Source organism: Sinocyclocheilus anshuiensis, unplaced genomic scaffold, assembly GCF_001515605.1.
Source record: "Sinocyclocheilus anshuiensis isolate Anshui unplaced genomic scaffold, SAMN03320099.WGS_v1.1 scaffold659, whole genome shotgun sequence".
Classification (NCBI taxonomy): domain Eukaryota; kingdom Metazoa; phylum Chordata; class Actinopteri; order Cypriniformes; family Cyprinidae; genus Sinocyclocheilus; species Sinocyclocheilus anshuiensis.
In genome coordinates, this window is record NW_015549698.1 from 1,043,421 (window position 1) to 1,061,711 (window position 18,291).

Below are 18,291 nucleotides of genomic sequence, written 5' to 3' on the forward strand. Positions count from 1 at the left end.
GAGTGTGAGTGTGTGAGTGTGTGTGTGTGAGTGTGTGTGTGAGTGTGTGAGTGTGAGTGTGTGTGTGTGAGTGTGTGAGTGTGTGTGTGTGTGTGAGTCGTACCTCGATGGCATCAAAGCCGCAGTACTCACGAGCCAGCTCCAGCAGTGGCACCAGTGCCTGCAGTAAGAGGGTGCTTCCGCATGTCTTCAAAATGAAACGTCTCTTGGAGACAAACATGCTACTCTCACTAGGAGAGAGAGAGAGAGAGAGAGAGAATCACCAAGGAGGGGTTAATCCTTTAAATTATGGATCATTGTTACAGCAATGTGAAGCATTCACAATATTTACCTTAATATTTTTGCTAATATAAAATGAATCAACATTGTTGAATATCAATGACTTTAATGCATTTTCCCCTACACTCGCTCATTCCATTACAGACCATAGCAAAAATGCTTAGAGTTAAGCCATTTGTGACCGTGGACCACAAAACCAGTCATAAGGGTCAATTTTTTGAAATTGAGATTTATAAACCATCTCAAAGCTGAATAAATAAGCTTTCCATTGATGTATGGTTTGTTAGGATAGGACAATATTTGAAAATTAAGTTTTGATATATTTACAGCAGGAAATTTACAAAATATCTTAATGGAACATGATCTTTACTTAATATCCTAATGATTTTTGGCATAAAAGAAAAATCGATAATTTTGACCCATACAATGTATTTTTGGCTATTGCTACAAATATACCCCAGCGACTTAAGACTGCTTTTGTGCTCCAGGGTCACAATTTAGGAATGAGTTCTCTTGAACTGTCCATTTTAATAAATGAGCTCAAAACTCTTTTCCACTATGTGTCTATGGAAGCCACTGCATGGCAAGTGGTGCTACAAAGATAAATAAAAATTATGCTAATGATTAAATATTCTTCCTTGTTTGAACGCTTTATTTTTAACTTTCAGGATCTTTAAAGCCATTTCAGCAGAATTGTAAATAAAAAGTAAAAATCCATGCAGCTTTTTTCTCTCCAGACAGCTATGAATAGCTTTGACCCTTCGTCTCTCAGACCAAATAAATGGCTTAGCGTCCGTCATCCTTAGCAGGACGCGTTTACAAGTACTCTGAATCATTTACCTCCATGACACACAGATGCCTTTCATATTAGTCTTATCAGCTTGTGAGTATCTCTAAGCTGAAACGCTGCTGTGAGATTCAGTGTGCAAACAGCATCAGCACATTAATAATCAGCATCAGTATCGTGATAAACATTCAGGACTCGCAGTAAAATGTTTCGGTAACACTTTATTTTAAGGTGTCCTTGTAACACGTTACATATGCTTACTATTATAATAACAGTAAATTATTGCTGTCAAATGATTAATCACGATTAATCGCATTCAAAATAAAAGTTTTGGTTTATATATGTGTGTATACTGTGTATATTTATTATGTATATATAAATACAAACACATGCATGTATATATTTAAGAAAAATATGTTATGTTTATATATTAAATATATTTATATATAATATAAAAATATAAATACATTTATATACACATGCAAATATTTTCAAAATATATACTGTATGTGTGTGTATTTATATATACATACTAAATATACACAGTACACACACACATATATTATGTAAACAAAAACGTTTATTTTTGATGCGATTAATCGTTTGACAGGACTACAATAAATTATGCATAATTATTACATGCAAGTAACTCTAAGCCAAACCCTAACCATACAGTATGTACATGTAATTAATAAATATAACTTAGTAGCTACATGTATAATTACAGTGTAACAAAGACACCTCAAAATAAAGTGTAACATGTTTCATTTGAGCGATTTAGTTTTTAAAAACAACATGAAATGACATTTGCAACGTATCTAACTTCTTTAAGCCGCATTTCCGAATTGCGCAACATTCACAATTTATCTGTAAATCAGTTTGGGCTGTAACGTCGCTACGAATAACCCACGGCACTTTTCTGATTCCGTTTCTCAGTGGTGTGATGTGAATGAAATCTTGAAAATGCTGTTGATTTTGAGCGGTTTGAAGGCTGAAGGATCACAGCGTCGTCACAATGTTGTGCTGACGAATCAATAGCTCACCTGAGTATATAAGCTTCCTGCTTGTCAGTCTTTGTCACACTTATAATCAAACAATGCACATTCTCCAGAAGTTTGTCCCACTCAAATCTGAAAAGGCACAGAGAGAGAGAAACATTAAGACCTCAGTTATTATTAGGAATAGGGTTGCAAAAAGGTGGAACATTTCCAGTAAATTTCGGAAACATTTCAGAAATTTTGGAAACTTTCCAGGATTTTTTGGAACATTCCAGGGATTTTTGGAAATTTTCCACCCCTTTGCAACCCTAATTAGCAAACATGATTTTATTATTTTCTGCATGAATCTGAGTACTACTTATTATGTGAAAAATAACACTTTCCAAACGCTGGAACAATGGCAAACGTTTCCAACGAGGCAGAGTTAGACAGTCACATTTTCTGGAAAGAATAAGTAAATAACTGACTATCTGACTATAGAGCACAAACGGACACAGATTGTATGGATTTCATGGTGCATCTCTTGAGGTCATTCGCTCTGCGGCAATGTTGAACTTGTGTCGTAGAGCTGTCAAATTTCACACATTTGGCACAAGCTCAGGTGGCCTGTTGGATGGCAATCAAAGTCTTGAATAAAATGAGGGTTTATTTTGCAATAATACAATACGTTTACACAATTCTGCCAATTACACCAATTATTTATGCAGTTTTGTGTCATTATACAAACATTTGACCACAGAAAGCTGTGATCGCCACAGTCAAGTACTCCAAAAGAAAAAAACGAATTTGCTCAAACTTACCCCACTCGAATTTATTCAAAAGACCCATCAATCTCTGTTGAGTGAGTTTCACATATGGACTATACTTGTTACCTCGTCAAATAAATATCTTGGGCAAGATGACGACGTAAGTCTTCTTAAAAAACTGATTCAGTTGTCACACGCCTGACAAAGTCAAACCGTTTCGATTACACAAAGAAGAAAGCAACACGAGTCTCTAGTAATACACAGCTTTAGGTTTCCTCTCAATAATCATACATAATTTATGATGTATTAGTGTTTCTTCAACTACAGGGACTAATGTCCCATTTGTGGTGTAATTAACTATAAATGTAGTTTTGTTCAAAATTTGTAGTTTAGAAATAATTATAATCTAAACCATACAAAATAGGGTTTTAAAATATGATCGTGGTTTTGCGCAGCTTGTCAGTGAACAACGGCTCTGTGTAGTTAATGCTGCTCAATGTGAAAGCCCGCAGGTGATGGAGATTTACCGCTGATTACAGAACCGGCTTTACTGATAAGATGCGCATTAAATATCGCATGCGATTTATCGTGCAGCCCTAATACAAAAACATGAATCAAAAATCAGTTTAAGATTAATATTACTGTAATATATTAAGTGAAATTGTTGATATAAAATAGGAGGCATAATAGGAGAAGAAAACCAAGATAAAGTTAATCAAAATATTTTGATCCACTCCAACTGTAATTGACAAATAATACACAAAACTGTGAAAATATTGGATCGTGTGTAGAGATGTAACGGTGTGAAAATTTCTTATCACGATTATTGTGACCTAAATTATCACGGTATTTTTAAAATGTACTGGAAATGTTCAAAAAGTACTGACACATAAATCGTTTCAGCAAGTTTTGTATTTAAAATCAACAAACAATCAACAAAATTACTTTTTGTTGCACAAGCACTAAAACTACAACATTACCAAAGATGTCCGGATTTTAAAAGACAACATGACTGAATAGCATGTACGAAATGTTCAAATAAAGCTTTGAAAACGTTTCAAGAAAAGAGTTGTCAAAATGATCATTTAATAATAAATAATTATATGTATTTAATCTGCTCCATAAATAATTCTAGATAGGCTACCTTATCCGAATTGTTTAAGTGTGTAGAATCCACATAAGCTTGTTTTTCATCAACAGGTCAAAATTTACAGCAGGGCATGCAAAATGGGTCTGTTTTTTTGCCCAGATAAAAACTGTACACAGGCTGAATGTAAATCTAAGTCTCTGTAAATCCACTCTCTGACAGCAGGTGGCGCTTTTGGAACAGTAGAATTACAGCTGTTTCCCATAACCTCCGTGTACAAAGCAGTATTATAGGGCTGAGAAAATAAATCGATGCATCACGAATCGAGAAATGATTCTGCATAGGCCTGGGCGATAAAACGGTATCGATATTTATCGATGGTACACCTTCTTCGATAACGATATAACATTTTTTCGATATGGCGCACGATATAGGCACGTGCTATGAGTGACGCAGACAGCACACACAAACACGAACACATGCTGAATTGAGTGCTGTACCTGCCTGTGATGAGGAGATTGTGAATAAAAAAATGAATATTAGTCGAATTTAAAATAAACACTTGCATTTGAATGCAAAAATAGTACAATCGAATGTTAGGTGTGCATCAGGGAGCGTCATCAGTGGCGCATGAGATGCGGTGATGATGTTGTAAGTGATGTTGTAGTTTAACGTTTTGTTAGTCTAGCCCACGAGACGCGCAGTTGCTGCGTTATTTATTCAAAATGTTAGCGATATATAGTAGCTCAATGCGTAGAAGATCTTGATTAGGTTAAAACCGAACCCAAGCCATTCACACAGAACGCATATTCAGCGCATTTTGACGGACAAATATGATTGCTGCACTATGACTGCTGCACCTATTTAATCTGCATAGAAAACATTAGAAATTAGATATTTGTTAAATTTTTATTGTGTGTACGCACCACTTGAACCTAAAATAATCATTCATAAAGTTCGAAAAGGTTGAAGCGAATTACAAGAGTGTTCGCAGTGGGCTGTGTTTACATTAATCTCGCATCATAAAAGCCGATGTGCAAGTACATTTAACCACTTACATTACTCAGCCGAACGCTCAAGCGCTCTTCTTCGTGACTTCGAAACTAGCCTAGAGCGCCACAGTATTTAGCCTATTTATTGCGAGTTGTTCAAATCGTGGTAATTGGATATACGGTTTTAATGATAATTAAAATATGAAACGGTAATACTAACCGTGGGGGATTTTATCATGATTTATCATCAAACCGGTAATCGTTCCATCCCTAACTGTGTGTATCAAGAACTAGGGTTGCAAAGGGGTGGAAAATTTCCGGTAACTTTCCGGAAACTTTCCAAAAATCCCTGGAATATTCAAAAAAAAAAAAATCCTGGAAAGGACATTTTCCACCTTTTTGCAACCCTATCACGGACACACAAAATGCTAGTTATGAATTATTAAAAAGGCCGATTTGAGCTCAGTAAAGTGCTTCCTTGCGCTGTAGGAAGACGAGGGGCAGTTACACGGCCTGCTGGATTTATTTGGAAACTAGCTGTGCTCAGACTCTAATGATCCTCTTTCTAGTATCTCTGAGTGTGTTAATGCTTTGCCGGAAGTAAACTAATAGCCCTCATCATTCAACCTGACAGCCGTACCCAGAGAAACCACAGAGATCAGCTTTCAGTTCTGAGAAACCTTACTATAGATGCAGCAGAGGAGCGCTGATGTCTTCACTCATTCATATTTTACACACCTAGCTTCTACATGAGCTGGAAGGCTGACTGTAACTGACTTAGAGTTATACATTATAGAGTACTGGACCTTATGAAAATAAGTACAATAGATCAATAGTATAAAACACAACTTTATGGAAGCATGCAGAGCTGGGTAGATTACTTACAAATTGTAGTCCATTACTGACTCCAAATTACATGACAAAAATTGTAGTTAATAACGTAATCCATTACATTACACATTTTAGGTAATCTAATCAGATTACTTTTAGATTACTTTAGACCTATCTCGTTTATCACATTGATTTAAATTGGATACCATACTGATATAAAAATATTTAAAACAAAGTAAGAAAATATATTCCATTTGTTGTTATCAACAACATGAAGTGCATTAAACATTATACTACGTCTAGGTTTCCCAAATTGTAATAATTCAAATAAGAATGAATGCGTTCATCAGTAGTTGATGCAATGTTGAAACACTTCTTAATCTTGAAAAGATTTTTGTAAATCCAGTGCTCAGTAGGGCTGTCGAAAAAAATTCAGATTTCGAATATTCGTCAAATTAAAAAAAAAAAAATTCACATTCGAATGCAAAAACGTTGCATTCGTATTTTAGGTCTGCGTCAGCCGTCAGGCAGCCTATCAGTGGCGCACGAGATGCGACGACGATGTAAGTGTCATTGCATTTTAATGCTTTGTTAGCCTATCCAGTTGAAGCCACTAGATGCGGCGCTGCTACGTTGTTCATTGAATATATTGCTGGTTTATAAACATTATTTTAAACATTATGCACTTTTTTCCCCCAAAGATAGTCATGTTATTTTATTACGCTTTGAAGAAATGTGCATTAGTAATATTTTGCTTGATGCGCCCTCTTGTGGCCTCAGGAGAGAAGCCAAACGCTTTTAACCCCTAACTGAAATTATGCCTTTTAAATTCAAATATAATTCAGGGTTAGTCCATATTTGACCCAAAGTTGGTTGAAACAACCCAGCATTTTTTAGAGTGGAGGAGCACTTATTGGCTTATTAGTCATTCATTTCTACTTTTTTCCCCTATATTTTGAAATTATAAAATCACTATTATAAAATATCAAATCATCAACAAATCAGATTTTTACACTTTTTTTGTTAATGAAGAAAGAAAAGTCACAAAGTGCCTTGAAAAACAAACTTTTCTTCAATTTGCTACTAAATCACATAATCACTGAAGTTGGTCAGTTCCATATATTAGAAGAATAATGGTTTTCTATATAAAAATTAGATTTTGCACTTTTATTACTGTTGTTAATAAAAGTAAATTTTGTATGCATCTTAACTCAAGCTTAGTGCTTTACTGTCAAATCTGTATAAACAAACAAAATAAACAAGAAATTAACATGTAATATTATTAGTAACTACACTTATTCATGCAAAACAATAGTAATTTTATGATTAAATTATCTATATTTTAATACTCCCGCACAGCGCTACCAAATCTGCTCCTGGCGCCACCATCTGCAGATCTTAGTGGTGCTGGTGCCGCTGCTCTCAAATATTAGTCCGGAGCTCTGTAATTCTAATCTTGATCATATTTAAGTAGAAAATTCTAATTTAGTTTTTCAGTCATTTTGACAGCCCTAGTGCTCAGATGCTGTGTATCCACCAAACTAATGACTGATCTCTGCGTTAATGTCCACAAAACTGCAAGACTTTGAGTGTATATAAGCGGTAGGCTATTTTGGGAAGTAAAATATAAAAGATGAAAAATTAGTGATAATCCACAAATTATGAATACATTATTGCTATTGAGTGAATATGTAATCATGTAATCCATAAAAAGTAACTGTAGTCTGATTACGAGTATTTCAAAATGTAATTTAATCCAATTACATGTACTTAATTTTTTGGAATTGGATTACGTAATCCAGTTACTACCCAGCTCTATAAACATATTAATGTATTGTTTTTGTTGTTGGCAGGCATCGTAGTATTAATACAGGACTTTTTTTGTAGTAATAGACCAATATTTTGAGAACAGCAGTATCCGATATTTCCGCCACTATTTCGAGAATATTAGTATCAGCCAATAAACATGTTCATTACTTTGCTAAATGATAATGCACACATATTAGTGAACTTCCACATAAAGTGTTTATTTATTTTTAAAATATATTTTGTCATTTGCAATTATAACTCTGTATTACATATAGCCTAGACATCAAGAAATTAACATTGCACATTAAATTAATGTTGTAAAATGTTGTTTTCTGTCCGCATTAACTCTTCAGCTCGCAGTCCGCAGGAGACGCATGCGCACCGCCGCAGCTGTCTGCGCACATATAACACCAACCAATGAGCGACTAGAACTCCCGACCAATCACAACACATGGGCGGAGCTTACGACGTGTGACGCAGACGCGTGACTTTCACACGGAGGCTGCGGCGCAGGATCAAGCGCCATGATTCTTCCCAAAAATAGAGCTCTGGCATGCAATCAGTCGTATATGGTGAAGCACAACTGCAATCGCAAGTCTTCAAAGATTCGTTTTTGTTGTTGTTAAATACCTATAACTTTGTGGAAATTAAAAAAAATAAAGCTAGTAACGCAACGTCAACAAAAGGACTCAATAGCATCCAGTATGCATTCATATGTACAGAAGCACTGTGTTGTTTGCTATGGCGCCATATCAGCTAGCTGCAAGTTAGCCACTGGCTAATCAATCGATCAGCTCATCAATAACTGATTCAGGGCTGATCCGAGCCACGACTCCAGAGACGGATGGACATTGCAGAGCGATGTTGAGAGACACAGACAGGGCCAGACTCAGATCAAAACCTGTAAGTTATCCAGACGTTGATTCAATATGTTGTTGATGTTGTTCATGACGACTCGGAATAGTTTAAGTATGCCCAAAAGAAGAAGTATGAGGGGAAACATCTCACTGGGGCTCAGGTTCAGCTCCAGTCCTGACAGCTCAGATGAATGAGCGTAAAGGGGGATGGTGTCAAAACTGCTGATCACTGCTCAGGTGTCAGAGCCACATGTCACTCAGCAGCTCTCAGAACTAGCACGGTGACATTACTGATGGTGTATGCATGCTTTAAGCGATAGGGCGCCGCTGGTTGTCTGGCTCGGTTCAATCCAGTCCCAGCTCGGACTTGTTCACTCACCTAGGGATAGTGCGCAGATCCCCGGGTCCTTTGCTTTCGTCTTCTCGGGAGAACCACACCTCCAAGAGCTTCTCGGTCCCCTCGAAGAAGTGTGCACTGCTCTCTTCCATCGTGACACAAACAGACCCCAACAACAGAAATTAAACCGTCGGATGGAATCCCAGTTAATTAGTCCTTTGTTGGTTGTTATAATTTATTAGCTTAGTTACAGTCCTTGAGCAGTCCAGATGTAGTTGCCTTGTTTTTTTTTTACCGTCTTCCCTTTTACAGAGAATACCGTAGGCGAGCGCTAGCTAATATCGCCGGCCATACTGTGTAAGCGCAGAATGGCAGCCTGCGCGGAGCTTTTATTACCTACCCGCCGACGTCATCCGCATTGCGGCCAATCACGGCCAAGAAGCCGCCCTCATGTCAGCAACGACTGGCTGTAGCTGTTGTCAATCAAATTGGCGGTTGCGTAAAGGTATGAGCTCAGACTGTAGTAGCACAGCTTGTATATAATGCCCTTGTAAAGGCGAATAAACGCTGCGCCAGTACACAGGCAACTGATAATTGGTCCCCGTTTATTCTCTAGTCTGTTGAAGACAAAATATGGTTTGCTTGTGCATTTTACACCATCACCAAACGTTTTGAGGACCAGAGTTATTATCGTACTTCTGTTAGAATGACAGCTAATGCAAAGGTTGAATATTCCAACAACCTCGAACATTTGAAAGGGACTGGAACGACGTCCAACATCGCGATTTGCGCGTTGTAGTTCACAGGCGACCTACCGTCGTTAACTCAAACCGGTGGATTGATCGGAGTACACTACAGTTCCCAGAAGGCAATCGGCCACAATAACATACGTCATCGAACACGTGATCATTAAGCGGATCCGACCAAAATCCCAAACAAGGAAATGGTGGGGTAATAAAACGATCGGATCATTTAATTGATGCATGTAATAATTAAAATTTTATTTTATTGTAAATTAAGAAACATTTATGGGTTAAAATGGACCACGACTTCAAAACGAAGCTCGCCGCCGAGAGGGAGAGAGTGGAAGATCTGTTTGAATATGAAGGTTGTAAAGTGGGTCGCGGCACATACGGGCATGTTTATAAAGCGAAGCGTAAAGACGGGTAAGATGCACGCGTTTCACTCACTGCTGACAGCATGTGTGTGTGTGTGTGTGTGTACCGGGGGAATTGTGCTGTTATCTCTGCCCCTGTGCGATTGTTGTTGTTTTCATGGGCGCACTTCAAACGGTCCACCCCCAAACCAGCGTGATGTATATGTTTCACTGCTATGTTCACGTGCTTACCTGTTCATGCGTTCATATGGGCGGGAGTTTACATGCTTCGTTGTTCAGCAGTCCGTGTGTTCAGAAATGCACTTGTGCTGGATGTCATGCGTGCATGCGTTCATTTGTGCAGTGCAGTGTCTGCAGGAGTTCACGTGTTGATCTGTGCAGAAGTTCTCGTTTTCCTGAAAGCGTCGCAGATGTTCAGAAATGCATGTTTACATGTGCAGAAGTGCTACACTGCATGCACACTGGCATAGGAGTTCGTATGCTTATGTGTTCAAGAGTTCATGTGTGTGTTCATTTATGCATGCAGGGGCTAGGAGTAACATGCAGCAATAACCGGTGATCATGCCAATGCGAAATGCTGCCAGTCACACTGTGTCCTATACAAAAATACCCTAGTGACAGCGAGGTGATCATATGTTTCTGAGGCAGTTGCTCGCCTTCAGCTGCAAAACTATTTTCTGCTGGCACAGCTTAATGTCCACAGACTTCAAGCAATTACAACAGTGTTATATAATAGAATAAGTGATTCAGATCAATCATATTACAGCAATCACATCAAAACGTAATATGAAAAGACCTATTTCATTAGAATTTCTGATATTGATGCTAGATTATTTATCACACACTCAAAACTGGCACGAAAGCTGTTAACCGAGGCAGCACCCTTCTGCTGAACACAAGAGAAGATGTTTTGAACAGTAGTAAGTACGCTGGACATGATTGTGGACCATCAGCTGTTCATTCACACACATTCTTCAAAATATCTTTTGTGTTGAGCAGAAGAAAGAAACTCGTACAGGTTTGTACCAACTTGAGGGTTAGCAAATGACGAGCATGCATGTGAAAGCAGCAGTGTTTCAGACGCATTCAACTCTGACTGCCTTGTTTTTCACTGAAAAAATGTCTTATTGAATTTATTCAATATTTTAGGGCAAGTGTTTGCATTAAATATGTCTTAATTTCAGAAATACCAGTTTAGTTGAACCTAGTCAATGTTCTTTTCAATTACATCAGCTCCATTATATTGAGTAGATTCCAGTATATTCAAGTCTGTATTTTTGAGTGAAGATGAATCAGTGTTTAATGTTGGATTATGGTGTACATTTTAAAGGAGACATAGTATGCCCCTTTTTACAATATGTAATATAAGTCTCTAGTGTCCCCAGCATGTGTCTGTGAAGTTTCAGCTCAAAATACTCCACAGATCATCTATTATATCATTTTGAAAATGCCTATTTTGAGTGGAAGCAGAAACAGGTTGTTTTTCGTGCCTGTCTCTTTAAATGCAAATGAGCTGCTGCTCCCCGCCCCCTTTTCCAGAATAGAGCTGCGCCTTTACAGCTCGTACCTGCTAAGCACATCTGTTTTGGTTCTGATTATCATGTCTATCGCGCTGAAATCATGCGGTTTAAATATGGCGGCAGTTCTATGCCATTAATACCCGAGCGCACCATATGAGTTTAAACTTCTGATATACGGTTTTCGGAGCGCACACATCCGAAGCACACACACAGAAAGCGGCTGTCACAGCACGTGAGTACTAAACTAAGTTCTCATTCACACACAAGTTTACCTTAAAAACACACATGAGTTACAAAAACAGTGGGTTATGTCTGTGAAGGTAAACAGCTGGGAAATAAATCGCATGTTTACAGTTAGTGTGTTTTGCTCAAACTTTCTCCATGGCATTAGAGCTGGTACACCGTTGTCGCTTGCGAAAACACAATAACGGCGCCGTGGGTGTAAACTTACAGATTAAGGGACGGTAATATTATAATGAGATCCCTTTGCCACGTCACCAAGGAAGCGAAATCGGACGCGCTCATTTTTTTCAAACACTTGCAGAAAAAGGCTTACCAAAACAAAGTTACTGGGTTAATCTTTTTCACGTTTGCTTGGTTGGTAGATGCACCAGGGACCTGATTATAGCACTTACAACCTGGAAAAGTCAGATTTTCATGATATGTCACCTTTAAAAAAAAAAAAGGTTCTGTAGCTAGCATAGCACGTTTACATATAAAAGCAGTGAACAATAATAAGTTACATATCACTGCACTGACTTAACATTGAGTGAAGCTACATACACTATTGTCTTCATTAATGTAGAGCCACCACAACCTCAGCACAATGGCAAGCACAACAACTTCAACATTACAGAAAACACTTACATGGCAAAGATAACTGAACATGAAACATGAGCAGGTCTGCCTTTGACATGACATTATGTGGTTTAGGAACAGCTCACTCTTTAAGTCTTACATGTGATTATATCATGATAAAAACAGATGAAAGTATGCTGGTGTCTGATTGGCTGTTTGTTCTGATCATCAGTGCAGCTCATGTTGACGCTCATAAGCACGTCAGGTTTGTAAGGCTGGAGTTTTTTTTATGTGTGAATAGTGATCGAATTGCTCACATGTAGCTAAATTACAATTTGTGACCCTGGAGCACAAAAGCAGTCTGAAGTCGCTGGGGGATATTTGTAGCAATAGCCAACAATACATTGTATGGGTCAAAATTATCCATTTTTCTTTTATGCCAAAAATCATTAAGAAATTTACTAAATATCTTCATGTTCCATGAAGATATTTTGTAAATTTCCTACCGTAAATATATCAAAACTGAATTTTTGATTAGTAATATGCATTGCTAAGAACTTCATTTGGACAACTTTAAAGATGATTTTCTCAATATTTAGATTTTTTTGCACCCTCAGATTCCAGATTTTCAAATAGTTGTATCTCAGCCAAATATTGTCCTATCCTAACAAACCATACATATATGGAAAGCTTATTTATTCAACTTTCAGATAATGTATACATCTCAATTTCAAATAAAATTGACCCTTATGACTGGTTTTGTGCTCCAGGGTCACATATATGTGTGAACCGCAGGTGGAAAAAAAAAAAAAGATGCATTAAGAAGAAGAGTAAAAAAAATTATTTCATTTAGTTAGGCTAGATGAGGCCAGTGGTTCCCAACCATGGTCCTGGAGTAGTACAAGTAGGCTGTGGATTTTGGTATTGAAACATATTGCCCTCATGTGAAATTCCAGAACATCTGGATTCTTTGTTAATTGATTGGATGTAGTTTGTGAAAAGTCTCAGAACAACGGCTAACGTGACCACACCTTGAGTTCATATCATATATTGGTACAAAATTGGTACTTATTCACAGAAAAAAAAAAAAATTACTTCTAATTATAGAGGTATTTAAGCACTTCCCTGGAAAATGTTTGCATTTCATTGCATTGGGTAACAAAACATGCAAACAAGTGTTGTTTACTTTTAAGAAAGGTAGCTCAAGAACACTTTGCATGTTAAATGTTTTACAGAGTATATTTTTGAAATAATAAAAGATAATGTTGTATTGGAAATTAAGGCAAAAGGAAACATTTTGTGGATCTGAAATGTTAGTGCGACATATTAATAGTTTAATGTAATGAACTACACCTGTGTGAACTTGAGGAGGGCTTTGTACATCTCATTAAAGAGTTTTTGGTCGGTTGGTTAAAAATCATTGCAAAGAAAAGTGAAGTTACTTTTGAGAAAATGGATATTTAAATAGTGAATTCTATTCACCAGACAATCAATCAATAACCATGAGTAATCATGTAAACTAGATGAGAAATATGAAAAAATACTGCTTCAGCCATCAGTCATCATTACAAAAAAGAAATTGGTTCACAGAGATTTTGGTAGAATCATGAACTCTAACTTGGAGAAAAGTTATTATTTAATTCGGTAATATCAATATCAATGCACATTATTTAATTATTAGCATAATGTATTTTATTTATTATATTAGCAAAAATTAAAGTACATTATTGTGTAAACAAGCACTTTTTAATGGTTACTACTTTATGATTTATTAATTAAATACATAATATATTGTTATTCATGTCTTAAATGTAAGTTACTGAAATACAACAGATAGTTGTTTAATAGAGTTATTCATATTCAAAAGTGTTGTAATGGTATATTTACGGTATGTGCGTAGCTGTTTTTCCTCACCTTTAGTAATGTTGTGTTTGTGTTTTTACAGGAAGGATGAGAAGGAGTATGCACTGAAACAGATAGAAGGCACTGGTATTTCCATGTCTGCCTGCAGGGAAATTGCTGTGAGTTACTTAAAAGCAAATTTGTTTAACTACGTTGCATACAATTATTTTTTTATCAGCCATCAGTTTTTAAAAACAAAAAAATATGTGTACAGTAATTCATTAAGAGAGGAATCCAGCAAGTATGCAGCACTATGAACTCTTAACTGCAATAAATGAATGCAATTTAACACTGTTTTGAAAATATAACCATATTTCTTAAATATTAGGCTGCTGTATATGTGTGTTAGGTCACGCAAATCCTTATTATCATATGACTACCACAAGGTTGAAACTCTGTTGTCATGTTGTTTTTTTCCCCAAATTATTTACTTTCCATTTGAAATAACAAGGCCCGTATGACTGTATTCATGATAAATTGTCATTGTTTTGTGTGTTAGCTTTGTGTAATCCTAATTGCACTTAATTATTGCCCAGCTCATGTACTATTTGTAAAACAGTCATTTCTTTCTGTACATGTACAGAAAGTTCAAAAATTCTTGTTGCTACTTATTATCTTCTTTGCCTGTGTTTTTGTACCAAAATGAGAGAAATACCTGTCACAGACTCAGGTTTCATGAAGCAATAGTGAATCCTGGAGAGAAATTCAGCGAGGTGTGTTTTGAATGGGGCTGGTGAGTCAGTCTAGTTTGAATGCAGCCAGTGACTCAATCGTTCTGTTGGTTTGTAAGAATTGGCAGTAAAATCCTGAGCTTTGTTCACAGTGAAGTTCAATAGCTATCTGGGGCCGTATGTATAAAGCCGCTCAGAGTAAAATTTTTCCTTTTTAAAAAAGTGTGTCTTAGGATTCTAAGAATGATGTTTTTTTTCTACAAATTCTAAGAATGAGGTCATTTTACTCTTATTCCTAGACTTAAGAATAAGAGAGATTCATAAAGGTCCCTAAGTGTTAAGACTAGGTCCCAGGTCCTAAATTATTTAAGAGAGCTGAAGAGGTCTCCTAACCTAGTTAGGAGTAACAAGATGGCAGCAAAGAGGAGGAGACACACAATTTCCAGCGAAGATATGACATATTGGACTTATAATATGGATAATATGGAGTTGATAAAACGATACAAACTTGATCGTCAAGATCAAAAAGTCATTTTTTTTGTTTAACAGACAAAGTAAGAAATGTAATAACCTCTTCCACTCAACAAGTCAATGCTCTAACTGCAGAAATTAAAGTAGTAATCACATTTTTTTTGGCTGGAAAATTGGAAAAATGCAGCAATGCACCGGTGATGACACTGTAAGCAGGGTCTTACATGTTGTGGCACTAACCCCACCAAACACAACAGTGGCCAAAAGTGATGTGTGGATTTTATTTTTTATTTTTCGATGACCCCACATTTCACTTAAACCATTAAAATACAAAGGACAAAAAAACACTGACCAGTGTTGCCAACTGCTTTCAATTGAAAGAAGCTAAAACTGGTCACTTATTGTTGCTAGATGACCTCATAAAGGTGAGTTCACTGTTCTATATTTATATTTCTATAGATCACTGAACTCGCCTTTATGACGTCATGGGAGAGTCTCGGAATGTAGATGAGCTTTGTCCAAGAAATTGATTTTGTTGCTAGGCTTTTGAAAAAAAAAGTTTCTAAAGGGATGAAGAAGTCACTTTAGGGTGCTTTCACACCTGGGCTGTTGTTTCGGAACCTGGCGCGTTTCCCCCCTTAGCTCGGTTCGTTTGGGCATATGTGAACACGGCAATCGCGCTCGGATCCACGCCAAAACAATCGGTCCGAGATTATGGGATTACAATTCTACCACAATTCTGCGCGCGAAAGATCATATTTTGAGCGCGCAAAAGTGCGTTTTGCACGCGCGCGAACTGAGTTTTGTGGAGAAAATGTTCTCGCAAAGAAGAAAGTATTTCAAACGCACGAAAATCAATTTTGCATTTAAAATAAGTTTTTGGATGTGTGCAGACCTTCTCTTTTGCGCGTGCAACGTTTCACTAGCTTGCTCACCTGATGCCTGCCCTCAATGCTCTCTAAATGCCGACGGCTGACTTGCTCAACACAACCCAGTGTTAAAAAAATGCCATAATTCCGGCCAATCAGAGACGAGGCTGCTAAATTCTGATTGGCTGCCTTGACAACCAATCACAACATTTCTTGCATTACCTCGACAGCAGAAGAGGAAAAATACAGTGCATGCATAATTATTATGCAAGTTGATATTCTGATTATAATTTTTCCCAAGCACATTTGACCAATTCCAAACAACATCAATCTTAACTGCTATTAATCTTGTATTTAATCACTTATAACCTATATATTATTGTTCATGAAGGCTGGAAGTGAAAAACACCTTATATTCAGGTGTCGAAGAATTAGGTGTGAAATCACCAGGAACCATTTAGTCTCCAGCGCCACCATTTTCCAGAACTGCAACCTACCGGGAGTCTCCAGAAGTACAAGCTGTCAGGTTCTCAGAGACTTTGGTGAAGTATAGAATCCTAAAAAATTACCCCTACTTAATAAGAATAACATACTGAAGTGTAGTAAAATTTCGCATTTAGCGAGCACTGAGGACGGGCATCAGGTGAGCAAGCTAGTGAAACGTTGCACGCGCAAAAGAGAAGGTCTGCGCACATCCAAAAACGTATTTTAAATGCAAAATTGATTTTCGTGCGCTCGAACTACTTTCTTCTTTGCGAGACAAACATTTTCTCCACAAAACTCAGTTCGCACGCGTGCAAAACGCACTTTTGCGTGCTCAAAATATGATCTTTCACGCGCAGAATTGTGGTAGAATTGTAATCCCATACGAGATCGCCTGAAGGAGGTGGTCTCGGCTCGATTGAAAACGAACTCTGGAGCGGTTCGGTTGTAGTGAGAAAGCAATCCGATCCAACGGACCAACGAACCAGGCTATATCACAATTTATGATGGGTAAATACGTAAGTTCTGTGAAAAGCATTAGCTTTGTTGTTTTGCTAATACTTCAAAATGAACCTGTGAATGTCTGTGGGTGAGCACGTCTTCGCCATTCAAAATAAAAAGCGCACTTTTTCATTTTATAATGCCGTCTTATTGCTCTTCTTCCTAGTAGGTGCATTTTAAAAATGTTTTCCCGATGAATCCTGGACTCCTGCTCAAAGTGATAAATTAATATAACGACAGCTACAAAAAACCCCAACAATAAGCCCGCGAAGCTGTCGCGACAGCTAAGTGGAATCCCGGAAAATAAACCGTGGAACTTTGACCAATGAGAGAACAGTTTACTCGCGCGTGACTTGTATTAACAAATTTGGTCCATTTAGAAACATTGCCGTGTGAAAGCGAACCGCACCAAGAATAAAAAGCAACATTGTAATAAGTTTAATCCCTGTTTCGGAACAAAGCAATCGATCTACAGGTGTGAAAGCACCAACATATATAACATATACATATAACCTAACATATACCCTATAACATATGTTACTTACATTTCATTGGTCCTCTTGTTTTTGCATGTGTTCATAATTTCTTTGTATGACAGCATGGTCAAAAACTATGACCGCACAATTTGGCATGTTTCATTGCATTATTATCACAAATAAAACAACTGACTAAGCAACTATGCAATATGCTTACAAAATCTTGCACATTTTTTTATTTTTATTAATGGTGAAGATGTCAAATTTCATAGGCCGGACATCACTTTTGGCCACTACTACATGGCAGTTTATTGACTTTCCAACTAGGGCTGAACGATTTTGAAAATAATCGAATTGTGATTTTTTTCTGCCAATATTGCGATTTAATATGCAATTATTTTTTAAAGCTCTTTATGTTCTGTATTATTCAACAAAGACAAGCTATAAATCATTGTATAGTATGACCAACACACTATTAGATAGATTAAACATAAATGTTCTTTTCTGTAGGCCAGGCCCTATATGTCACGATGAAATTAGGTGATGCATGAATTGATATGAATGACGTTTTTATTTAACCACACAGGCTTTAATACAGTAGAACCATTATAATCAGTGGATTCACTGGAAATCACTGGATTCGACGCGACCCGACAAAACCCGACATTAAACTGATGCCTTGTTCTATTTATGACGTACTGACACAACGTTAAAATGATTTGCAACGGTCGCTTTGTCGCGTCCAGTGTAGAGCTGTTGC

At 37.1% G+C, this 18,291-nt stretch overlaps 2 protein-coding genes across 3 annotated transcripts in view; one reads left to right on the forward strand and one right to left on the reverse strand.

The window, feature by feature from the left end:
* The window catches only part of LOC107660518 (S-adenosylmethionine decarboxylase proenzyme-like), a 12,648-nt gene extending 3,568 nt beyond the window's left edge, over positions 1-9,080 (reverse strand). Inside the window, exons 1-3 of the mRNA XM_016449838.1 lie at positions 8,766-9,080; positions 2,110-2,196; positions 104-230 (exon numbers count right to left, since the gene is read on the reverse strand). Coding sequence (XP_016305324.1) covers positions 104-230; positions 2,110-2,196; positions 8,766-8,875 — 324 coding nt within the window. The 5' untranslated portion in view covers positions 8,876-9,080. The remainder of the gene's footprint in view (positions 1-103; positions 231-2,109; positions 2,197-8,765) is intronic.
* Positions 9,081-9,659: 579 nt separating this feature from the next.
* The window catches only part of LOC107660514 (cyclin-dependent kinase 19), a 58,265-nt gene continuing 49,633 nt past the window's right edge, over positions 9,660-18,291 (forward strand). For both annotated transcript variants that reach the window (XM_016449835.1, XM_016449836.1), the window contains exons 1-2: positions 9,660-9,889; positions 14,104-14,179. In XM_016449835.1, the coding sequence (XP_016305321.1) occupies positions 9,762-9,889; positions 14,104-14,179 (204 nt within the window). In that variant the 5' untranslated portion in view covers positions 9,660-9,761. The remainder of the gene's footprint in view (positions 9,890-14,103; positions 14,180-18,291) is intronic.